Source organism: Sceloporus undulatus, chromosome 3 (genome assembly GCF_019175285.1).
Source record: "Sceloporus undulatus isolate JIND9_A2432 ecotype Alabama chromosome 3, SceUnd_v1.1, whole genome shotgun sequence".
Classification (NCBI taxonomy): Eukaryota; Metazoa; Chordata; class Lepidosauria; order Squamata; family Phrynosomatidae; genus Sceloporus; species Sceloporus undulatus.
The window spans coordinates 100,519,288-100,545,575 of record NC_056524.1 but is presented as its reverse complement, the minus strand read 5'-3'; the positions used below and the strand labels follow the sequence as shown (position 1 = coordinate 100,545,575).

Sequence of the window (26,288 nt, the reverse complement as noted above, 5' to 3'; positions counted from 1 at the left end):
ACTCTTGTTGAATAGAGGAACAAGTGTCTCCGTCACTATGAGCATAGACAGATGCTTCTCTGCAATCTCACACTCAGCTAATGTCTGTGATTCTACTTGCTGGGACATTTGGGATGCTAGTGGCCTCTGTTTGGCCATGATGCAAGCCTACTGTGGCATACCTGAAGCCTGTAATCTAGCTGGTATGCAAGTACATCAATGGAGGATCCATGACCATTTCAGAAAGATTATCTCTAATCCATACAACTGTTCTGTTATTTCCAACCTATGGCAATTTTAAAGTGAATCTCTCATGTACTTTTCTTGGCAAGATTTATTCAGTGCTGGTTTGCCTTTGCATTTCTGTGAGGCTGAGACAGTGTGAGTTACCCAAGATCACCCAGTGGTTTTCCAAGGCTAAGCAGGGATTCAAACCCTAGTCTCTAGGGTCCTAGTCCATCAAACAAATCACAACACCATGTTGGTTCTCTTACATGAAGTATCCTAGGGTTTTTATTCCCATGTAGCAGATAGAGGGCTGAGGTAAAGAAATCAGGGGCTTTGTAAGGTCACCTGGTGAGTTTGTGGTTGAACTAATATTAGAATCAAAGACTTCCTGGGGTACATTGCACTCTTCCTGGTTTACAAGCCACCAGCTTTTTGTTTAGAGCAGGGTTTCTCAACCAGGGTTCCCCAAAATCCCAGGGCTCCATGGGAGGTCACTAGAGTTTCTGCAAAAATCATGACTGGGGAAAAAAAGAAACAGTTTTGAATCTGTAGATATAATAAATGTTATGCAGATGTTCCCTAAAACCTATACTTTTTATGCAGGGATTCCCTGGGATCTGCTTTTTTTTTTTAAGGTATAAAGCTTTGGAAAGGTTGGTTTACAGGATCTTAGGTACTTACTCTTGCTTACATGAAATTATGATACTACCTGATCTATCCATTTTAAACATAGTTTTAACACAATAACAGTTGCTAGTAAGATTGTTTTTTCATAAAACTCTTTAAGCTCCCTAATCTTTATGTATGTGTATAAAAATATTTCCGCTTCTTTTGGTCCTACAAAAGTCTTCAAGGTCAACCTACAAACATGAAAACAGGACCAAACAATAAAAATAAATCAATATAACCATATAGCAGTACTAAAACAGCAACAGCAGTGCCTCTGGAAACTGAACACTATCAGAGGTCCAGCTAAAGAAGATAGTTCCAATAACTCTTATAAAAACTTAGGGGAGAAGATCACACAGGTTTTCTGAGGTAAAGAATTCCTGAGACTAAGCTCTACCCAGAAAAAAAGCCATGCCCTTGCTCACCAGTCATACCATAGGTTAATGCTGGTCAAAGTGCTGGTCATGACCTATAATCCCTACATGGGTTAGGTCCAGACTATTTGAGAAACTATCTCCCCATACAAACCACCTAGAGCTCTAAGATCCTCAGAAGAAAGCTTTCTCTCGTTCCCACCACCATCCCAGGCTCACCTGGTGAGGACATGAGAGAGAGCCTTCTCAGTGGCTGCTCCCACCTTTGGAACTCCCTTTCATGGGAGACTAGGCTAGCCCCCTCACTGCTGGTCTTTCACCGGCAGGCGAAGACATTTATTTAAACAGGCCTTTTAAAATCTTGCAGGCTTGTTTTATTGGGCAATGAGGGAGTTGGTTTTAGGTTATTATTTTTAACTTTGTATGTTTTAAATTTTATATTAGTAGTTTTTTTTAAAGAAACATTTTAATTGTATGATTTTAATTGTTTTAATATTTTAATGTTTTTAATATGTTGTTAGCCACCTTGGATCCCACTTTGGGAGCAAGGCAGGATAAAAATGAAATAAATCCATTAAATAAATATTAAATAATGCAGAACTGGTAAGCAGAAATTCCACAAAAGATCTTAATTGGCAAATATTCCAAAGCAGGTTGCTACTTAGATACCTGAGCTTGAACTGAGGTTTCAAATGTGGCATTCAGATATTAGAGCTGGGCTCCAGAACATAAGCCAATTAAGATCAAATATCAGTTGAATCATCCAGCATAGCTATAGCATACTAGTCGCTTCTGAATATTTTTCAAAAACATCTTCATTTAGAGGGTAATGTACAACAAACTTAAACAAAAGTCTGCAGCTTTACTAAAGACAAGTTTACAAATCAGAAAGTAGGTTAAAATCTTGATCACATCATGTGCATAATGGTGTTCATTTGCGTGAAAATTCAAAGAGTTTACTTGATGATAGCCTATATGACAGTGAGTTATTTTACATAGATTGATAATAAATGAGACTATGGTGGTATTTCCAGAAAAACTTTCAAAACAAAATCTTGCTCAACATGAAGATATTTGTACATTCAGTGAAACAATAACTGAACTGGAGTCAGAAAAAAGAGTCTTTACAAGACCTTCTGGAAGAAAAAGCAGAGAAAATTGTCACCCTTGAAGAAAGCTTGGCCATTAAAGTAGGTTCTTACATGTGAACACTTATGTAGTTAAGATTCATAGTTTTTAGAGGATATTTTGTAAATCTCTCATGAAGTATATATAATTTTTACTTAGCATGTTGCTTCTGAAACCAAACAATATGGCAATACAAATACAAGCTATAATTTTAATTGGCTTAAATAGCATATGAATTGTGTTAGTGATAAGAAAATAGACAATCTTTATGGATTATATTTGAGTAGCCCTGTTTTATTGTGCACATTTGAGATTTTAAGATTATAACCAAAGCTGAACATTCTGGTTATAAAACATGCTGCCTTTTTAAAGAGAGATCTAATTAGATTGAAAACACATTTTTGAAATTCCCATTAGATCCTAACACAAAGAAGTATTTAAATATTAGGGAATCCTTTAAAAGGACCATTTAAAAGAGGTGGGGAAAGTGCAGTCCTCAAGGCCAAAGTGATATGGGGGGGGGGACTTTTTCCTCCTTCCAGGCTGTTTCAGGCTCAGCAAAGGCCTTTATTTAGCCAAGAAGTAAACTGGTTGGGTGTGTATTGGGAGTGTTTTTAGTTTGATTTTTTAAATTAAAAAATAATCCAGGAATGGGAAAGACACAAGTGTCTGTACATAGCTTTCACATGCCATTCAGGGATCCAGTGAAATGCCCAAACACCTGGCAGTTGCCTACCGCTGGTTTAAAATTTAAAATTAGAGGCTATAGGTCTTATAGCCAGGGAATTTGTCTTTTTTAAAATGTTTTTTGACAATACAGAATGCAGTATGGGTGTACTAAGTAAATGTCATATAAAGTAGGTGATTATTTTACTTGCTGCAGATATCTAACATACATATTGTGCATTTGTGTGTCAGCTGCAAACCCAAATAGTCTTTATAGACCACAGTTCCAACATCAACAAGTGTAGGGAGCTGGCAAAAGGCTTTTCTAGATGGTGCTGATTTCAGAAATTTTAACTGAAAATTACAGTGCTAAAGTCACTGATTCATATTTTATCATGCATCAAAATCAGACATGATGAGGCTTTAAAACAGGGGTGAGAAAGAAGCACACACACAATTATTGGAGTGTAACTCCCAGCATTCTTCATCATTGGCTGCATTGGCTAGGGTTCTTGGGATTTTCAGTTGAATAGGATCTGGCTGGCAACACACAGCCTTCACACACACACTTTTGGCAAATGCCTCCTCTGGTGTGTTGACATACCAAGAAAAAGTAAGCAACCCTGTGTTTTCACTGGGTAATATTGTATGAGGGCTGATGTCATAGTGGGAGTGGCAGTGGTAAGAAGATGCAGTGAATATACACAGCCCCTATCCCCAGGGGAATTGCCCAGCCATGTTTTGGATGGGTTAGCCATACTGGATTAAAACATGAATTTAAGCATGCTTGCTCAGAAGGAAATTCCCACTTACTTGCAAGACCTATTTCCAAGTGGGCGTGCTCAGGTGTATTGTTTTAGTACTTTAAAGGTATGATGAGGTTAAGATTATGGGATTATTTTATTCTTGTGCAGCAGGAGTTGCAATTTTTTTCCCAGTAAGGTGTTTTGACATGTTCAGACCACTTTTCTAGTCAAGAATGAGAAACTTTGCAAGTATTTTTTTTACATTCGTAGTTGAGGATGTAAGAGAGTGAGTCAGGCCAAGAACCTTTCTTTATACCAAATGTATGGGAAGGGGCAAAAGGATCTTTCTTATAAGAGGCTGGTAGCTTACTGAATTTCCATACTGGTACATCTGGGAGTGATCATATTATATAAATATTAAAATCACTTCACAGGCTGCCAGTTAGTTTCTGGGCGAGTTACAGAGTGTTGATTACCTTTAAATCCTTACATGATTTGGGTCCTGGTTATCTGTGGGATCGCCTCTTCCTGCATAATCCACCTCATACACTCCCGTCCTTTGAGAGATATTTACTCCAGTCAGCCAATAGTAGGTTGGCAATTGTTCTTCCGAGAATTTTTTTCTTTAACTGCCTCTAGACTGTGGGATTACCTGTCAGATCAGTGTGCAGCATTACATCTTTACACTTTAGGATCTTGTTCTGTTCTTTCATAGCTGCTCTTCTCCATTCTACCCTTCTTCTGATTTCTTGACTCAGTTTCCCTTCTGCTCAGTGTTTGATCCATGGTATCAGAACTCATTGATTATTTCAATTTCCTCATTACCTAGGACAAATTCTTATAAATTGTCTGTTGTCATTTTTGTTTTGTTTTGCTGATGTTATTAATATTATTATTATTATTATTATTATTATTATTATTATTATTATTATTATTATTATTAACTTTTATTTATAAAGCGCTGTAAATTTACACAGCGCTGTACATACAATCTTTTAGTTCGACGGTTCCCTGCCCTCAGGCTTACAATCTAAGAAGACACGACACAAAAGGAGAGGGGAGTGGTGGTGGGGAATGGGATCAGGTCCAGCAGTTCTTCTCCACCTCCGAGGCCTGGACCAACCTTCATAGGCTACCAGTTAGTTTCTGGGCAAGGTACAGAGTGTTGCTTTCCTTTAAATCCTTAGCTTAATTCCTTGGCTACACCATAGACCAGGCTACTCCACAGGGCCAGTCAGTTAAACTGAGTGATTTAAAGAGAGCAGGATTTGGGAGCAAACATGAAAGGAAACTTTTTTCTTTCAGTTCTGCACCTATGTAATAAAAAAGGTGCTTGGCTCATTCAAATATAGTTTCAGGGCTCTGGTGTAGTTATGGACCACATCAGAGGGCAAAGTGGTTTGAATCTAGTTCTCTTGGGGTGTCTTGGAGAGCCAAAACATGCTAATCCCCACCCCTTAATGCATACAAACATTTCAAAGTAACGGCATGGGGTTCCAGTTCTGATTCAAGCAAAAGCACTGGGGAAGGAAAATGTTCTTTGTTTCCTTTTGCTTTATCTCTCTGATCTAAGTTTGTATAGAAAACTGCTATAGAGGCAGTGATAAAACATGTGCAGTACAATCCTATGCATGTTTACTCAGAAGCCAGTTCTATTCTAGTTAACAGAACTTAATACAAAGTAAATTTGAATAGAATAATTCTAGTCAAGAATGAATAAAATAAAATAATATTTTTCTGTATTATTAATTTATTTATGCTAACTCATAAGAAATACATGTTTGATTGTTGGATTGTTTTTAATTTTCTTATTTTCAAGGAAAAGACCATTTCAGATTTGAAGTGCCTACTTTCTGATATTGAACATTCATCAAAGTAAGTCTCAAATTATTTTCTTGTTTTATTTTTTTAATTAGCCCAGTGTATTATATTAGACTTCACTTCAATAAATTAATCTTTAAATGTCATCAAGTTGACTTCAACTTAAGACGACCCTATGAAGGAGAGACTATGAAGGTGAAATTAGATCTGCTGAACTGCACTGTCATGAAGTGTATGTGGTTTGCGTGACAAGGCCAGGACATCTAGAGGGACCACTGGGGTGTCCCTCCCCACTGCCACCCATGGATCCCGGGATGCAGGGGTGGCAGGGGCCCAAGAGGGACCTCCAGGGGTCTCCCTCCCCACTGCCACCCCTTCCCGGATGTCCCTCCATAATCATCATCTTCATCCTTTTCTCCGCTCCCCCCTTGCCTTGCTCTGTTGCCCCCCTCCTCCCACTCTCTCCCCCTCATCCTCTCCCCCCCTCGGGTCACCCTCCCCCCCCCCCCCCCCCCCCCCCCCAATTTCCAGCCGGGCTTATGTCAGATGATTGACAAGATTTTGAAGCGGTGTGGTCGGTAGGAACCACAATCATGCAAAAAAAGCCCATTTACACTGGTAAGGGGGAAAAAACCTTTCATAGTAGGAACAAGGGGTCTTTTGGAATCGCTTTCCAAAACCGGGGCAAGAGCAAATCACAAAGCGATTAATCCTGCCATAGATGAGGATATGACTGAATCCTCAGATCAGGATGAAGACAAGGAACCTGATTCAGACAGACTTTACGACAATACACAATTTAAACATTTACTGTACTTAGAAGAGTTATGAGGACTCTAGGATTAGGACTAGATTCAAGGGATAGAGAGAATGACAGATCTGAAAAATTAGCATCAGTAATCAGAAAAAAAAACCAGGCACAAAACACAGATATGACATTGTCAGAATTATTTAAGGATCTGGTTCAAACAGAATGGGGAACATCTTTTACCGCGAAGACTACAAGGGCTGACAAACAAATTATATTCCTTTGACAAATCAAATACTGATTTTTTAAAAAGCCCCATTGGTTGATGCCCCAATAGTTATTTTGGTGTCAGGGGCAATAGTCCCAAAGGAAGGAGACACAATGTTAAAAGAAGCAGATGAAAGAAGGGCAGCTAATACTTTGAGTAAAATGCATGATTTCTCTGCTCAAGCAATTAGAATTTCTGCAGCAGCACCAATGTTTGAAGAGCAGCCATACTGTGGGTAAGGGAGCTGCATACTCTTGATGAAATGGATGCACGTATTTTGTGCGATTTAAAGGGGGATTGCTGTTTGCAAAAAAACAGCATTGGAAAAGGTATCAGTGGAAAATACACACAAAAAACAAGTTATGCCTACCATTAAAAAGAAAAAAAATAAGAAAGGAGTTTTTTTCGAGGAGGAAACTATTCCTTTCAAGGGTCTAGGGGCACACAAAAATATAATGAAAACAGTTGACAGAGGCAATGGTCCAGAGCAACGACAACAATCCTATTTTCATAGACAACAGCAAAATAAAAATGGAGGACAACCTCAGAAACAAGGGAAACAAATGGAAAATACTGTCCTGTCCTCACCCTGAAAGACCTAAACATATATGTACAATACTGCAGGTTCAAGTTGGAGATATTAAAAACAATGCAAGAAGGTTTGCAAATAGGAGATTGATACCATTGATAGCACATCTTCATGTCCCAATGATTCCATAAAATAAAAAATATCTGAGATTTCAATATCAGGGACACCATTATGAATTCATAGCTCTTCTGTTTGGACTGGTTTCAGCTCCCAGAGTTTTCACTAAGATACTAATGCCAATGATAGCTTTCCGAAGACAAAAGAAAATACATTTATTTCCATATTTATCATCATATTAGTGAAGGCATAGACAAAGGATCAGCTGCAACAAGATCTGAAATAGACAATTGACATATTAGAAAAATATGGATTTCTGATAAATTTTAAGAAAAGCCAATTAACACTGACTATGTCACTGATCCATTGGGGAGCAGTAATAAATACAAAGATTGGTTACATTGCACTATTGAATGGAAGCAAAAATTGAGACAAGTGATAATGACATGTCTGATTGCTTTCAATTCTAAGTAAGTGATGCTGTGTTTCTTGTCTTTCAATGTCCATTTTCCTTGTGCTGTTACATGTTCTAGATGGGTTTCCCATCCTGAAAGTCATTATCCATGTGTCTTAATGGTGTTTTCAAAAGTACCCCTTCTTCTGTCTTTGCTATTGTGATCTACCATGTCATCTGTTGTTTTACCTCGTTTAGTATTTGTACTTGTTCCTTTGATGTGATATTAAAAGTGTTTGTAGTATTTTGCAATGATGTCAGCCCCAAGGCACCGGCTTCATTGATGATATTAATATTCCCAATATTTTCACTAGCTTCACTAGCTGTAAGTTGTCAGGCTAGCCCTGCTCTCATTCAGGAGACATATTCAAGGTCATCATGTACAAATCAAAATGGACAATATGACAGTAAGAACATATATAATTAAACAAAGGGGTCATCATTCCAGAGCATTAGTGCAGGAATTAAATATGCTGGGTGGAGAAACATCAGAACTCACTGACAGCAGTGTATTTGATAGTAGCATGCAATATAAAGGCAGATTACTTCAGCCAAAATAAATTGCATCCAGGCGAATGGGTACTGCATCCGGAAGTGTTTCTAAAACTTCAGCAGAAGTGGGGTCCATACACAGTGGACCTGTTTGCAACAACAAAGAATGCAAAATTGCAACCGTAGTACTCCATAGATGGGAGCAATACAGCAGAAGTGAACGATGCATTGATGATCTCATGGCCCAAGGGGTGGCATTATGCTTTGCCACCCATTGCAATAATTCAGATAGTCATACAGAAGATACATCAACAGTGGTGTTGGTAGCGCCTTATTGGCCACAATGACCGAGGTTCCCTCAACTTCTTTAGATGTCAGTAGATCAGCCATACAAACTACCACACAGGAAAGATTTAAGTCAAGGCCAATTGTACATTCAAACCCAGGCTGGCTCAATTTGACAGCTTGAAGATTGAGCGCCAGAATCTAATATGAAAGGGATATTCCACAGCATTGGTAGAAACTATCATATCATCAAGAAGGGAATCAACAAAATCAATATATGTGAAGACATGGAAAACATTTGGTAAATGGTGTCTAGAAAGGAATATACAGTTCATGGAAGTAAACATTACGCATGTGTTACAGTTCTTACAAGACTGTTTAGAAAAGGGTCTCATTCCGAATACATTAAAAAGGCAGGTATCGGCATTATCAACAGTTTTTGAGTTTGATGGTGTAGCTTTATCTGGACAGCAACATATAAAATGTTTCTTAAGAGAAGCTACTTTAAAATTGTTTCCAACTAGACATAGGTTTCCATCATGGGACCTGAATCTAGTACTCAACAGATTAATGAAACCACTCTTCCAACCAATTTCAGAGGCTACATTAAGAATGTTGTCTTGCAGAGTCACTTTCTTGGTAGCCATAACTTCAGCAAGGAGAATTTCAGAATTGCAAGCTTTGTCTGTAAACTCTAATTATTGTAGACTGCAAAAGGACAGAATGGTATTAAAGCTAGATCCAATGTTTATAGCAAAATACCCGAACAGTTATATGATACCAGAAGTTTGTATCTACATGCCTTTTGTCCTAACCCAAGACACCCGGAAGAGATGAGGTGGCATATATTGGATGTGAGAAGGGCCATAAAGGCATATATAAAGAGAACAAAATATTTTGGGAAAACAGAGTCATTATTTGTTTCCTATAATCCAAGAAATATTAGCCAGAAAGCATCAAAAATGTTTATAGGAAGATGGATAGAGGTCTGCATCTTTCTCTGATTGAGAAAAGACATCAAGACCAGGACTAGTATGGCCACATTCAACAAGATCTATGTCCACTACATAAGCATATTCGGAGGCAGGATTACTATCAGAAATATGTGACACTGCGGGATAGAAAGAGACATTTATTCACCATTACAAAGTTGATAAATATAATTCTGCAAAAGAAGTGTTTGGAAGAACTATTAAACAGTCTGTCCTGTCAAAAGATCAATCTCACCCATGAAGAAAGGACTTGGGTATATCTCATTAGTAGTGGATTGTGCCTCTGGCCGTCCCATGAATGACAGATTGGACTTACCGTGAAGATTCATTCAGAGATGGCCGGAGGACCAATCCACACCTGCCATAAATAAATAAATAAGATAGGAAATTAGGATTATTAAGGCTTTATAAATAAATTGACTAAGGAGGACAGGACTTCAATGGACAGCGACTGAAAAAGAATGTTGACTCCCGCAGACCCAGTTTGCACAAGGAAACCCATTAGTAGTGGATTGGTCCCCTGGCCATCTCTGAATGAATCTTCTCAGTAAATCCAATCTATCATTTATTATCTGTTAGTGATTTTAGAATTTTCTTCAGTGTTACAAAATGTTCTAGTATCATTGTGTAGTTCTGAGTTCATCAAGAGAACTCAACTTTAGCAAATATTACTCAAGCTCTTTGTGTTATTGTTTGTTTGCTGTTACACTTACTAAAATTGATTTTTATAGTTGAGATAGATAGATAGATAGAGTATAAATGTTACAACTTTGTTACAGACATTCTGCTGAAGCACTACACAGGAACGAACAGGATATTACCAGACTGCAAGAACTGCTTGATGATGCTAATAATGAACTTACTCAGACTGGCAGAGAGAAAGAGGCCTCAGTGCGGGAGAATGAAAGGCTACAGGAGCAACTGTATGGTTTTAAGCAGGAAAATCAGGTATTTTCTACAGAATTGTTTAGTGAAAGCTACAATATATCATACATACACACATCTTGTTCTCTGTGTTATTTCAAATATACTAGTAGCATATTTTATGAAACTTTAAAAAAATAAAATAAATGTCAGATGTTTTCTACTCTTTATATCCCTATGACTGGATTACATTGCTGTCCCTAAAGCTGTATTCTCTCTTTCTTTAAAATACCATTTTAAGCCTGAATCCCTTAGGAATCCAGACTTAGTTAAGGCTTCTTCTTCTTCTTTGTTTCTTAGAAGTTGTGAATGGGAACCCACAGTTCACTCCGTTCTGCACATACACACACAAAAAAATCTTTTTATTCAATATCTTTTAGTGTCTGAGGCTGGAGTATTGGTAGTACTTGGACAACATTCAGTTACTACTTCAGATTCCCAACTTTATCTTGTTAGTGTTGGGGAGGCACTTGAAGGTTTCCTTAAACCATAAAGGCAATTAATCTGTTTCAAAATCAAAAATGGGAATCATTCAAACCTCCCAATGTAATAGGACTACAGTTGCCAGTTGTTAAATGAGCAGATCTGGAGGGAAGGAGTGCTAGAAACTGTAGATCAATTATATCTGGGCAGCTGTCCTGGACTGCGGCCAGCACACACAAACATACGTCGCTAAGGATGGCTCAACAAGGTAATTAGCTATGCAGCTGGAAATAGTCCACAAACCTTGCAGGGAGTGAGAGAAAGAGCAAACCAAAAGCCAAAGCCGAAGCCAGGATAACAGGTGTCACGATAGTCAGTCCAGTCCAGGGTCAGGGTAGCAATAGTCCAGTCCATTCCAAAGTCAAGAGTCAAGGCAACGAGTAGTCAAGATACAGAGAGCCAGTGCAGGCAACAGTCACACCAAAGGATCATGCAATAAACTCTAGCACTGAGTCAGTGTCTCCCAGGTGGTTAAGTAGGAGACCCTCTTCTCAGTGCCAGCTGAGACTTGTTTGCCAATTGTCTATTAGTAATTCTTATGGATCTGCGTCTGCCAGCATTTTCAGCCCTGCGTTGCCTAAAGGAGGGAACCTCCAGGCCTCGTTCCTCCCCAGAGTCACCACTAGGCTGCTGTACCACCAGAGGAATCCCATCAGCCTTAGGACCTGGCAGAACCTCTTCCTCTGGGGCTGGGAGATCAGGGCTGGGCTCTGGCAGAGCAGAATTAACACCTGGTGCAGCCTCAATAACCCCTTGCTCAGGAATAAACCCATCCTCCTCCTCATTCTCCGAGTCCTGCTCTTGGCTGGCCATGACAGCAGCTGCATAATTTCTATTCATGTTCCCAGTAATCTCTGGGTAATTTGGGATAATGAATGATGGATTTAGTTAGGCAGTATATTTTAGGCTAAAGTACTTTACAATATGTGTAATTAGATATATGTACGTGTTAATGGAAAATGCAATAATATTGAGAAAAGTGGAAGGCAGTAGAAACAAAAGAAGACCACATTCCAGGTGGTTTGATTCAACCAAAGAAGCCATGCTCCTGATTTTGCAAGACCAGGGCAGGACTATTGATGACTGGAGCGCTTGGATGTCTCTCCTTTATAGGATCACCACAAGTCAAAGCCAGCTTGATGGCAAATAATTACCAACAAACAATAATCTGTTACTAAGATCAGCAGAACATGTATTCATCCATGTCAAACAGTACGGTCTGTCCTCGCCTTACGCGGGGATCCGTTCCGGATCCCTCCGCGTAAGGTGAATTCCGCCTATACTCGAGCCCCATTGGAAACAATGGGGCTCGTGCGTGGCTGCGCGGGTGCGCGCGGGGCACAACGGGCGGGCGCGCCCATTCAATTGAATGGGACGCTCCGCCCCGCGCGCGCCCCGCGACTTGAGCGCGTATGCTCAAGGCCGCGTATGGCACGCCCGCGTATGGTGTGGGCGCACTGTACTGTCCTTTTGCATGTAAAGAGAGCAAATTGATTTGTGCATGTAACATAAATACATGCATATACAGTTGGTCCTCAGTATCCATGGGAAATCCGTTCCGGGCCCCGCACAGATGCCAAAATCTGCAGATGCTCAAGTCCCATTGACCCCAATAGTGGTGCAGCCATGCAGTTGCTCTGCCATTTGGGACAATGGGATTTAGTCCTCCCTCCTTCCTTTCTTCCATCCTTCCTTGCCTCCTTCCTCCCCCTGCTAGGCCTCTGCCACAGCCCTGCTGTCTGCGGATGGCAAGTGCACTGATACTGAGATCTCAGTGTATTCTTGCTGTACTCTTACTAGCTTTCTATACTTTAAACCTTCCTTATTCCAAAACTCAGTTTAGATTTAAATGCCACTGACACTTGTAATGAATGTTGGATTTGTGTAACAGTGTTCTACCACTTTGCTTAAAAAACAGATGCAGGGGAATCCTAGCAAAGCCTGCTAATAGAAATGAGCAGTAAAGTACTTCCTGCAACCAATAAAGCCTGTCAGCAAGGGAAAAAAAGTGCTAGTACTAAAGTATTAACTGCAAGCAAACACAAATAAGCAGTAATTTTTTTTAACCTTTGGCTGAATATCCTATGTAATCAATGACTCCATTTCTTACTTGCCCTTTACAGTACATTCCCTACTTATGGTATTTCCCTTGGCCAGATTAGAAACACATATTCATATACTCAGTTTTTTGTGACCAGTGAGGGATTATATCTTCTTATCTATTTTCTTTTTCTTACACCTTTGAAAGAATGTACTTGACAAGTTTGAAACTAAAGTTGCTAAACTGTAATAATGCAAAGAGTTTTCAGATTAAATTTTTAATATTATATATAATCTTTATTGCTTCATAATATGGTATATGAATTAAACTTTAATGTTAAAATTTATGGATGAGATCCTACATCTAAAATTTCATCTCAAAAAAAGTGAAACGTGTGAATAAAATAATGCTTCATATTTCTTTGACAGATTCTGCATCAAAAAATCAACAAATGTCAGAGTGAATTTGATGATATGAAGTTGAAAAGTGAAGATTTGTATACAAATATTGTTAGACTGAAGAACATACTGAATGCTAAAGTAAATGTATACTTTGAAAATCTATAGCTGTTTTTAAAAAGCCTTACAATGCTTCTTGCAACACTAGGCAAGGTGTCTTTTCCTTTTAATGACAGAAGCTTCAGAGCTAGTGCTCTTACAAAGCATTATAATGCTATGATAACTTGTTAAGGTAGAAGTTCTTTCACAAAAACTTCTGTTGATTATGAGGGAAACGGACTCATTCATGTTTCCCTCATAATGTAATGTAGACAGGAGAGTGTCGAAAGGAAAACTGATGGATTAAAGCAAGGTAGTAAATTCTTCCACTTTATCAGTTTTGTCTCAAAATGAACTATTTCCAGTCAAATTATTTTCCTTTACCAGCTATGCACTGAAAATGGAAGTAATCTTGCCAGATGTGGCTAGAAAATGGCCAATGGGATACTCATTCTTCCTGGAAGCATCTCCTATCTCCTTAACTTAGAAAATATGTTTGGGAGTACATTATTTGCTAAAATAACATGTAGTTCGTTTGAAGACAGCTGAGCAGTAAAATTGCATCATACATGATGTTTCATGCCTTTGCTTCTACATAATTTAACAGCACACTTTATATACCTCATATTAAAGGTGAGGTGTTGATGGAAAAAGAAATGGAAAGCCACGGTAGTCACCTTCCTTATAGAGCCACAGTCTACCTGAGTGGAAGCAGGTGTCCGTTATAGTTCTTAAAGTTTAGAAAATGTTGAGTTGCACATTGGGTAGATTCAGACAACACAATGAGCTTTCCTGGCTTATTGTGTCATCCATTGGAGGCAATATGTCACTGAATTTCTGAGAAGATCCTAGAGATTTTGCTTAGCCTGCACCAAATTGATTTTTAATATAAAAACTCCTTAGGTAATTCAAGTGCTTAGTTATCTCTCTAGCTGGTTAGACTTCATTTTGGCAGTGCTTTTAGTTTTTCATGCCTAATGCTTTAAATTGTATTTCATTTATTGACATTTACAGTCTACAGTGAGACCTTGGTATCTGCAGACTTGCTATCCGCGGATTTCAGCATCTGTGAATGGCAAACCTGCATTGTTTCTAGTTAATCATGTTTATCTTTAGCTCAGGCTATAGCAAATCATTTCACAGAAGCATGTTTACTGTAGCAGGAAGATGTCAATCTGCATTGCACATGGCCACACCGCCATTAGGGACAGCCCCTTTGTCCCCAGTAGTGGTGCATGCATGTGGCCATGCTGCTATTGGAGACAACAGAACTTGAGTATCCATGGATTTTGGTATCCACAGGGAACGGATCCACAGGGAACGGATCCGAAACGGATCCCCCACAGATACCAAGAGGCCACTGTATATATTAGATTAGCAGTGTTTTGTTCATGATGGACTGTTTGCTGTTTGCCTTTCTTCCATACAACCCATGTGTTCTCACTGAAAGCTCTGGAGAATAGGGACACCCTCTGAGAAATCTGGTCAGTGGTGCAGGAGGCTGTTTGATCACTGCTGGAATAACTGAACAAAAATGACAGAATTTCCCAAAACGAGAGAGACACATTTGGTATAAGTGGAATTCCACCTGTATGGCAAGGCTATTTCTGTGATGGGATAATCAACTTTCCCAACCCTGCATACAATGTAATACTACTGAAATGAAATGAATACAATGTAAAGTCGAAGGCTTTCATGGCCAGCATCCATAGTTTTTTGTGGGTTTTTCGGGCTATGTGGCCATGTTCTAGCAGTCGGAAAGAAACTCTGCTAGAACATGGCCAGATAGCCCAAAAAACCCACAAAAAACTATGAAATGAATACAGTTATGTTAATAGCCAGTTCAGCTTGTACCACCACATGTACTTCATTTACAGTGCAGATTGATACATACATTTGCTTCCCATGGTCTCATCAACCAGGGAATTGTACATACAAATTGAAGAATCTGTGCTCTGTGTCATATGTTTAGCCACATACAAGGAATTTCCACTCTGTGTATATGGTATTTTCAGGCGCCCAATGTGTGAATCAATGCCAAGTTTCAAACATAAAACCAAAATTTGCATTTCAGGAGAAAGAGAATCAAGATCTTTTGGAGGGTTGTCATAGAGCCAATGAACGGGCAGAAAGATGGGAATCAAAGTTCCACCAAATAGAAGCAGAGTGCAATTCTCTCCGACATGAAGTTCTCAGTGTAGAGTCTGAGAGGCACAGACTGAAAGAACGAACTGAGTCTCTTGAAGCAGAGATTGAACAAGTAAGTTTGAACAGGCTCATCAATTCATTTTTTATAGTTTCATTTTCATTTAATTGCTAGGCTGTAGAGCAGCTCCTTAACTCATTTGCTTTCAACACATTCTTCTTATTCTTCATCTCCAACATGAACAATGAATTAAGGGAGAATTTTTCTAGTTAATCATGTTTTATCTTTAGCTCAGGCTATAGCAAATCATTTCACAGAAGCATGTTTATTGTAGCAGGAAGATGTCAGTCTTTTGTAATACTTTTCCTATCTCAGGAAGCATCTGGCATGGGAGAATGATTTGGAACTCTGTGATTATTATGGAAATGATCCAATATGTTTCTTCTGGAGAAGCTGTGACTTGTATTTTATTAGTAGTCCAAAAACATAAACTAAGGACTTATTGGCATGGGAGAGGGGGTAACTAGGCAGGGCTGACTCTTTCCTATGGCAGTTAAGAAGGGAGGAGCAGATAACCCAGCAAATTGAAGGAGAAGATTGGGAATTCAAAGCCCACTAGAGAGACCATCTAGGGATTTGGGCAGCTGTTTGGGTGGTCTGTACATGATAAGCAGGAATACCATTGCATTGATGCAGTGGAAGCTCAAGTGCCGGCCTCAAGGGACAACGTGGTTGGATGTATGTGTACCTTGCTGGCATTCTGGCTGGGTTCAAAGGCATGCCAGGTTTTCTGTACACTCTAAAAAGGTGAGAAGGCAACATGCAAATAAAGTTATGGACACTTTACCTTAATTATTGGTTGGTAGCTTCGTCTAATTTAGAACAAAAATTGTAATCTCAGTATGATAGCTCTAGTATTCACACAACCCCCTATCCTATGGGCTAGTCTTTCTCAGTTAACATATGGATCATCTTAATTGGAATCAGTGACAAACTTCATAGAAGCTAATTCTTAACATCAATATACATCTGAGTGTGTGTATCTAATTATACATGGAAAGTACACAAACATCTGGCCTGGCCTGCCTATGCCATAATATACCTGATTAAAGTGAAATTTAGGTACTGTACATCCAATTTTCATTGATCCATTCCCAACATAAATACTTTGAAAGTTGTTTAAATCTTTTTATTCTTCTTTGTGGTCTCTGTGACTCACACATATGGGTTAACTGGACCTGTGCAGTGCAACATTCAGAACTACCTAGAGGTAATCTAGTTTTGTGCAGGGGGACCACCCCTTCCATTCTCTGTATATAAGTGCATCTCACCTTGCTCTTTCCCATTTTCTTTTTGTCTGCTGCAGCAGTCACTTCATTGGTACCTTTTTGTTATTCTTCTATTTATTAAGCAATTATTGAACTCTTATCTGTCCACATTTTCCTTCTCATGTGAATAGCTTGTGAATCTCCCTTATGTGTGAGTCACTGATCCCATGTAGAAGAAGAAAATGTTGCTTACTTGTAACTGTGGTTGCTTGAGTGGTCATCTGTGCACTCACACAACCCACTTTTTCCCCCTCTTGAGTCTTGCACTATATGAAGCTTGTGCCTTGGGTGGATCAGGAACTGGGAAAGGAGATGAGTGTGAGGGGCTTATATACAAGGAACAGAAGGAGCAACTCTTCTGCCAAATATTAGATTGCTCAGCTCTAGAACGTTCTGAATGTTGCAGTGTGCAAGTGTAGTTGACCCATATGGGTGGGTTCATAGATGACCACTCAAAGAACCATAGTTACAGGGAAGCAACCTATTCCATTACAGTCAATTTAGCATAGTTCAGCAGTGGTCTCTTAAAACAAGATAAATTGATGTATTCAGATTAACATTAGCTAAAACTGTAACTAGTCCTTCCTAAAGATACTGAGTATTTCTCACATGTAACATATATTTGTAGTACAAAGGATTAATTGTCTTCATCAATTTCTCTTTCTTTCATTTTTGATGGGTGGATAGCATTTAGCATCAGAAAAAGCCTACAAATCCCAGATTTGTACTTTAGGCAAGTCTCTTGTGAAAATGGAGGAGGAACTTCATAAATCCCAGATAGACAAAGTTTCAATACTCTCAGATCTGACATCTACTCGGGAACTGTGCATTAAATTGGACACTAGCAAAGAGTTATTAACCCGGCAACTAAACAGTGCAACACAAGAGGTTGAACGAGTGAGTATCATATAAAATAAGCATTGGGTAGGCTGGGCAAATGTTAAAGGTTAAAAACTCATGCACATGTGAATATAAACCTGCGTGGAAATTTAACAGTGCCCTTTAATATGATGTACATTTTCTTTGTTAAATTTCAGAAGATTAGCTATTACAGGTATGTGATAGATATAATCGGTGAAAATCACTAGACACACATGGATTGAAATACAGTGGAAGATAAACAAACAAATTGTGTCTGAACCTGCTAGTACAAAGTTCTTTCAAATATCATTTGTGCTGGAGAAGAGTGCTCCCATGTACAGCCAAAAGGGCAAATAAATGGGTCCTAGAGCAGATCAAGCTGGAAACCTCCCTGGAAGCCAAAATGACCAAGCCGAGGCTGTAGTACTTCGAACACATCATGAGAAGGAAGAATTCATTGGAAAAGACAATAATGCTGGGAAAGGTGAAGGGAAGTAGGAAGAGAGGAAGACCACATGCCAGATGGATGCACTTTATTAAGGAGGTCATAGGTATTGGGTTGCAGGAATTAAGCAGAGTAGTGGAGGACAGAGGGTCTTGGAGATGTCTTATTGTTAGGGTCAGGGTCACCATGAGTTGAGATTGACTTGAAGGCAGTTAACAACCGACAGCCTTTGATCAGCAGGTGGCTTTTGAATACCAGAGGGGAGAGCACTAGCATTTTCTCAAATGACCGAAAATGCTTTCCAAACAGCCCAGTCTCTCCCAAGTTTATAGCACTATGATTTGGGCTGCTGTATTGTCAAATTCCTTTAATGAGGCCACACTTTACCCATTATTCATCTTATTTAGAGGTCATTTTTAAGAAATAGGAAAGCACTGTAATGTTAACTTTCTCTAATGAAGGTGGTACTCTAGGATTTCTACTATGTATCTTAAAGGATTGTCTTGTTCAACAAACTAGCCACAAGTAGATCACAGACGAGGTACTGTTCTCAGATTCTTCATTTCGCCCTCTCCCCACTGCCCCAGCAAGGGAAAGAAAAGAAAACAGGAAATTTAATTGCACACTCCCACTGGATGGGCAGGAGAGGCGGAGAGAAGCTTATGCTCTTTAGATCAGTGTTCCCCAAACTGTGCCCTTTAAAAGCTTTTGGACTTCAGCTCCCAGAAGCTTCAACTATGCTGGCCAATAGTCTGGGATTCTGGGAGCTGAAGTCCAGAATCCCTTAAAGAGCACAGCTTTAGATGAACTTTCCTATAAATACTTCAACACTTGTCTGCTCACATATAGTAGGCTGTCTACTTGCTATAAAAAAATTCATCAAAAAGCAGAAGAGTTGGTTAATGTATCAATTAGATCCCATGTGTGTGTTTTCTCTTTACCAAAGGATACCTAACTCCTTGGTACATCCAGCAAAGAAGTTGGGAAATAGTCCTGTCATAGCATTACTTTAAAAAAGAAAAACTGCAAACTGTTCAGCAGCCACCAGTTTAGCAAGTTGATCTACTTGGCTCTGAAATAGGGCCAAAACACACTGTAGAAATAATCCAGTTTGAGACAGTTTAAATTTCCCTGGCTCAGTGCTAGGGAACTGTAATTTATTGTGGCCCCAGAGCTCTCTGACAGAGAAGGCTAAATGTCTCACAAAACTACAGTTCCCAGTCTCAAACTGGATTATTTCTGCTTTGTATTTTGGACCACAGAGATATAGATGTTCCAGTGCATCTTGGTTCCCTTTACAGGCACCTACCGTTTAGAGAAGAAATGTTTCAATCCTTGTTGAGAAAATGGACATCATAAGACCATCAGTGAATGAGAAGAGATTACTCATGGCTGCACCTCCACTTGGGTCAGCAGAAATACTTTCCACTCTAGGGAGTTAGGGAATTCAAGAACAGTAAACTCTTCTGGTCCAAACCCAGATTATCATCCATTCCATTCAGTTTCATTTAGCTCAGAAACATCTCCTTCTATCAGAGGCAGCTGTCAGCAAGGGAGACACATAACCCAGGGGCATGAGAAATATCTGAACTGCACTTAACAGCAAAATCACTATTGTTACTGGTTCCTATCATCTTGTCTAGCACTTGCTCCCAGGCTGTTCTTTATATGGATTGCTTCCAGGCTTTTCTTAAGTAGTGGTTTTCTAGGAGCCTCTATAGATGTGACAAATCAGCTAATCTCCTTTCCCATGGATAGGATTCACATGTAATAGAAAAGGTTAGAATTTGTCCTTTAACAGGGCAGCAGCCACATCTTTAGTTTTCTCCACTAGCACCTAATAGAGGGATACACAAGACAGCTATGCAGTCCACACCTAGCACTTTCACTAAATTCTACAGTTAGAATACTATTGCCTCTGTGGAGACAGCCTTTGGGAGAGGTGTTTTATTTCTTTTCTAATCGTTTTAGTTACTGTCAACTTTCCTAGATATTAAACTAGCTTGTAGACTTCCCTTCGTTAGATGTTCCGTGCACCAAACATTGAGCATAACACTGGACACTTAACATAAAGGTTTGTTACTCCTGGTTTGATATGAGGGGGACATACAGTTCACATTTAAACAATTAGTGGGTGAATTATATGTAGCATATTTAGGAACTGTAGGTATGCTAGTTATTTCTTCGTCATGCTTAAGCTTTCATTAGGCCCATCAGGCAAATGATTTATTTCTCATTTCCTTTATCTCATGGACAGTGGTATCAAGTCTTTTACTCCAAGTCTCAAGTCAAGTCTTGCTTAAGAAAAGCTTTAGACAGCTTCTCTGATGTGCAATGGGAACAGGCTGCTGAATAAACCTCATGTTTCTAAAATGCAATCTTGATAAATTGCCTGTGATCATTTAATTTTTTTGCACTTTGTTCACCTCTTCTTGGTTTTCTGGTTATTAAATCACCACCACCCCATCTCCTTTTTTCTGTTAAAGTTGGCTCTCAGACTTGAAACTCACATTAAGACCTGTGCTGGTCTATGACTATAATAAAGATGAATTGAACTGACATGAGATAAGGCTCCAAGTTTCAAGTCAAGTCTCAAATCCTGGCAAGATATTTTTAAGTCAAGTCTCAAGTTGAGTTTCAAGTCTGAGAGCCAACTTTAACAGAAAAAAGGAGGTTCTGGTGGTCGAGTTTTAATAACTAGAAAACCCAGAAAAGATGCACAAAGTTAAGCTAAAAAAATAAGTTATCATAGGCAATTTGTCAAGATTGCATTTTGGAAACATGAGGTCTATTCAGCAGCCTGTTCCCATTACGCATCAGAGGAGCTGTCTAAAACTTTTCCCAGGCAAGACTCACACCCCTAACGGGGCTTCCTCTACGACAAACATGAAATATCATTTCCATCACATGACCAGTAGGCAAAAGGAAATAATAATAATAAATAATAATAATAATAATAATATTTATTTATATCCCGCCTCTTCCGATTGATGATCAAGGTGGGTAACAACAAAGAAAATACAATATACAACAATAAAAACAAGCCCCACAAAACCCCGACCCAACCCTCCCAACTATAAAATTAAACAATAAAAAAATGATTAAAAAGTACAATGACATGGAAGTGTTGTTCAAAGTAGGCAGACCATTTTCTGTTCTATAATGTTTCTGGATGAAGTTAAGCCAGCAAGTCAATTGCTAAAAATATACCAGTTGTGAGTCAAGTTGAGTCAGTGTATCATATATTGCTGATATATGATACAAATCATACAAGTTGAGTCACTGAAGTGACATGAGTCCAAGTCATTCAACTCAAATCTATATCACAACTTATGGAAGCCTCAGGTTATGCTCTGTTTCAGGTTCAGTCACACGCAAGAACTGGGCACAGTCCAGCAGCATTAGGTCTAGAAACAAACAACAACAAAAAAGATCACATGATGTTTGCTTTCTGGACTATAGAGGATGTTAAGCAACTGTTGGATGGTTCTTTTCCACTAAACTATAGGGGCCAACATGGTAAGTGTCCAATATTCTATTTTAATATGCACATCAGAAAAAAAGTTTAAGAAGTTGTTTAATCCTTTGACTTTCAGTTTCAAAATGAATGGGAATCATCTACCTCAGAAATAGAACTCCTCAGAAAACAACTCACAAATGAAAGAATCTCAATGAAAAATCTGGAAACATTGTTAGCTTCCAACAGAGAAAAGGAATTTCAATCTCAGATGATAGAGCAAGAAAAGGATTCTGAAATACAGCTTCTTAAAGAGCAGCTCTCTTTGGCTCAAAACAAAATGTGAGTAGACGAACGGCTCTGACAGCATATTATTATTTCTGTTTAGTCTGCTCAGTTTTATACTGTTCACAAAACATGAGGGATTCCAAGGTGGTAAACAAAATTAATACCTATAGAAATTAAATGAAAAGTAGACAGCCTTTAAAAAGCATTGTAGGGATCAGAAAAGAGTGCAGGTGATAAAATGCACAAAGACTGGGCCATTATATACTCCACTGGCCTGGGGAAAACAACTGTTCTGTTTGTTTTCATATGTATATATACAAAGTATGTTGGTACAGAAGGTATTATCAACATTCAAATGTCTAAATTTTGGTAATTCTATCTGGACATGATTTTGGATTCATTTTTATTAATTATTTTAAACAGTTCAGTATTGATGGTGCTTAAGACCTTTTGACATCGCAGGAATATGTAAGTGTTTTCACTTGCTTAAAAACTTTTTTTCATAACAAATACATTGGAAGATATTGAGGATAAATTAAACTGTTTGTTTTATTACATTTGAATAGTTATAATTGATCTGTTCAAGTCTTTATTTTTGTCATTTACAGTGCTATCCAGTGTCGAGATTATTCACAGCTCAAAAACACAATAACTCAACTGGAATCTGAGCTAGACATTACCAAAAGACAGTTGAGCACAGAACGCTTTGAAAGGCAAGTTTATAACTGCATTTTTAATCTTTTAAATGTATTATTTCCAATTATTGCAGTTAACACAAATTTAGAAAGATGCAGTAGGGCTAAATGTGTAAAAGCATTAAGGCACTCATTCTATAACCTGGGCTTGGAATGTTACTTTTTAACAGAAACTAGTTATGTTACTTGTTACTCTTATCTCCAGCAGATTATTATTTGTTACTAATACAGCAGTCCAGAAAATAATTTGCTGCTTTGCTTGTTACTAATATGTTAACCAATGGTTAACAAAAGTGCTACCAGATCCCCTTGCATAATGTTAACCAATACTGTTACTGTTATGCCATTTCAAAACACAGAAAATTGCTCTCTCATTCCCTCCCATTTCTGATCATTGTAATTGTAAATGGACTACCCCTTTTAGAAAAATATATTGGATCTTTAAAAGTATAATTACAAAGAAGGGGGAGGAAGGGAGAATAAACAGAATATGAATGTGGACCAGGCATATATATTTATATAAGATGGGTCATATTTTTTAAAGAGGGACATACAGAAAAGACAGTCAGAGAATCATAGAATCATAGAGTTGGATGAGACTGCAAGGGCCATCCAGTCCAACCCCCTGCCATGCAGGAAATCTAAATCAAAGCATCCCTGACAGATGGCCAGTCATGCATAACTAAAATAATAAGACCTTTTGACCACTGAACTGTTGGTAGCAAATATTTATCTTTCCAACATTGGAGTATAAGTGTTCTAACCACAGTAAGAGCAGGATCTGACCTAATTGACCACTCGTTCCACATCAGAGGGATATACAGTAATATAAATTTTTGCTGAACCAGATAAGGTAAGGCCACTTAATTAAAGAAAATTCTAGGTTAAAACTTTTAATTTAGAAATAATGGGTTATGATCTTAGCATCTCAACCCTCATCCGTTTGTCCTATTGTTGTACATTCTTTATTCAACATCGATGATATTGCCCATTTTATTAAAGTCTAAAGAAGCAGGCTTGTATAGAGTTGGGTATTTATTTTTCCAAGATAAACCTTGGAAATACTTCACAGAAACACCTCAATTTAGAATTGAGAGGAATCCCAGCATTTTGGATATGCATATTACAAGACACTATTTTAACTGTCATGGCTCAATGCTATAGAATTCAGGGAACTGTAGTTTGTTGTGGCACCAGAGCTCTCTGACACAGAAGACTAAATGTCTCACAAAATAGTTCCCAGAATTCCATAGTTTTGAGCCATAGCAATAAAAGTCATGTCAATCTGGATTATTTCTGCAGTGCAGATGCACCCATAGTTTGTGTCCTGGTATAAAGTAGCTTCCCATAATTCTAATACCACATCTAAATTCTCTACTATTCTTCCTCTTGACTCTGAATTGAGTCCCTATGAAATTTTCCCCCTGTCTGCACTGCCAACCTTTAGTGAGATATTTGTATGAAAAAAGATCTTGTTGGAAATTTGCACCAATTTCTACTGCTGTGTTCTTCAAATATAACATGTTTTTGTTTTAGGGAACGTGCAGTCCAAGAACTTCGCCGCCAGAGTCTTGCAGCTTCATACCACTTATCAGCTACAATAAGATCATCATCACCTGAACGTTGCCGGCATTGGTCTCCCGACCGAACTCTGGACAGATCTTTGGAAGGGTAAGAACATAACATAGTGATGAAAAAGGATGCCTCCTTTCTATCCATTTCTGAATACCATATTACCAAGATACTCATAAAATGGAAACATGTCTATGGAATGTGGGAGATGCACAAAAATAGGTTTAGTTTGTCTGCTCCAATCTTAGATAATGTAATTTCCACACATTGTGTGCTGTCCTTGATTATGCTTTCATATAATTATTGATCATGTCATTGAGTCCATTATCATTTTTGATCCTTTGCTTCCAGGTTAATTATGTATTGCTCCTTTGTTACCTTTCCTCAGTGCAAGATGTACTGATTCTTAAGAATTCAGATAGGCCTGACATGAGCTGTCGAAATGTTGTAATGATTGCTGATACTATAAAAACACCAGTGTCTCCCTATAGTAGGGGAAAGACATATTCCGCACTTCTTAGAGTATCATCTACCTGTGACATAGTATTGTAATGTTTTTTCCCTAACAAATTAATTTAAATTAGTTGATTTGGCCTTATTTTCAAACTTCAAAATAAACATACTTGTGAGATAATTTATGAACAATGAAAAACCAAGCAGTGAAAGAGAGAAGAGAGACTTATGAAGACATAATTAGCATGATATCGGAAGAGCAATTTGAGGTCCTTATATAAAGCCAAGGAAAGATATGCATCCATTCCACTTTATTTAGAGATAGCAACAGAAATCAAGCAAAAACAAAACAAAACAGTTAAGCCACCTCAATTTTCTGTCTCTCATAGGGATCCTTTGTTGAAGGACTTCTAACTGAAAAAGATATGGGAAAATCTGACATCTATTACAGAAATGCAGATGCCAAAATGAACTCAGGAACTACTGTAAGAATTGGTATAATCCAATTTGATGGTGGAAATATTCAGATTTTTAACTGAAGTAGCATTCACAAATGTTTTATCTAAGTCACTGGAATAAAAGCATTTTGGGTATTTTGTTTAATATAACTAATATCCATTATTAAAATGACATCCTGAAAAGCAGAGTGAACATGACTGTGACTGCATACTGTCAGAAACCCACTGAATGAAGTGATCATTGTAAAGAGAAAAACTGAAAAGAATTAAACAGTTTACCTTATTTCTTCATTTAGTTGATGTAACATGGTTCCCTTTTTGGTAAGCTACATAACATTTTCATTTCATATTTTAAGGTAAGAAAATACTCTCAAAGAGTTTGGTGGACCATTGTGAATGATATGGGGTATGGTGAGGGACTGTAGATAGCAAAGGAGTTGGCAGAAATCATGGACATAGTTTGCATGGACAGAAGAGTAATTTGGGATCCAATCCAAAGTCCTAAAATGCCATATGACTTTGAAGTTATTTATTTTCTTGAAAGACAGCATGTGCTGTCCATTGCTTGCCTTTAGTATTAAGATTTTTAATACTTTATGATTGTGAGTCTTCAAGACTTTTCTGACTCACGGTGACCCTAGGCCAAACAAATCACAGGATTATCTTGGTAAGATTTGTTTAGAGAGAGTTTACCATTGGCTTCCTTTGAGGCCCAAGGTCACCCAGTGGGTTTCCATGGCTAAATAAGGCTTTGAACCCTGGTCTCCAACCAATACACCAAGTTTTTGGAAGAAATGTTATTGTCTCTTTGAGATCCCTCTATAAATATATGTTCTAAAAATTATCTATGAAATCTTCCTTTTCTTAAATAAATAATGGCCTGTCATTCATAAAAGCCTTGCAAATAGGAAATTAGGACTGACGCCTCTGTCATTGTCTGGGCATGTCCAAAGACACACTCTTGATTTTACAGTTTGGTTTCCTGTTTAAATCACTTGAACACTACAGAAACCTACTTTTTGATTTGTTGTTCTTTACTGCTCTCTAGCTGACCTCGACTCATGGCAACACTGTGGATGAAACATCTCCAAGACTCCCTGACCTTCAACACTCTGCTTAGTTCCTGCAAACTCATATCTGTTAC

General features: G+C 38.3%; 1 protein-coding gene across 1 annotated transcript in view; it reads left to right on the top strand.

Annotated features, from left to right (window-relative positions):
* The window catches only part of TSGA10 (testis specific 10), a 42,080-nt gene extending 16,801 nt beyond the window's left edge, over nt 1-25,279 (top strand). The window contains 11 exon segments of the mRNA XM_042461064.1: nt 2,285-2,364; nt 2,366-2,440; nt 5,610-5,665; nt 10,276-10,444; nt 13,373-13,483; nt 15,516-15,701; nt 17,603-17,812; nt 21,818-22,020; nt 22,575-22,679; nt 24,198-24,332; nt 25,076-25,279. Of these exon segments, the coding sequence (XP_042316998.1) occupies nt 2,285-2,364; nt 2,366-2,440; nt 5,610-5,665; nt 10,276-10,444; nt 13,373-13,483; nt 15,516-15,701; nt 17,603-17,812; nt 21,818-22,020; nt 22,575-22,679; nt 24,198-24,332; nt 25,076-25,100 (1,355 nt within the window). The 3' untranslated portion in view covers nt 25,101-25,279.
* Nucleotides 25,280-26,288: the final 1,009 nt, after the last annotated feature.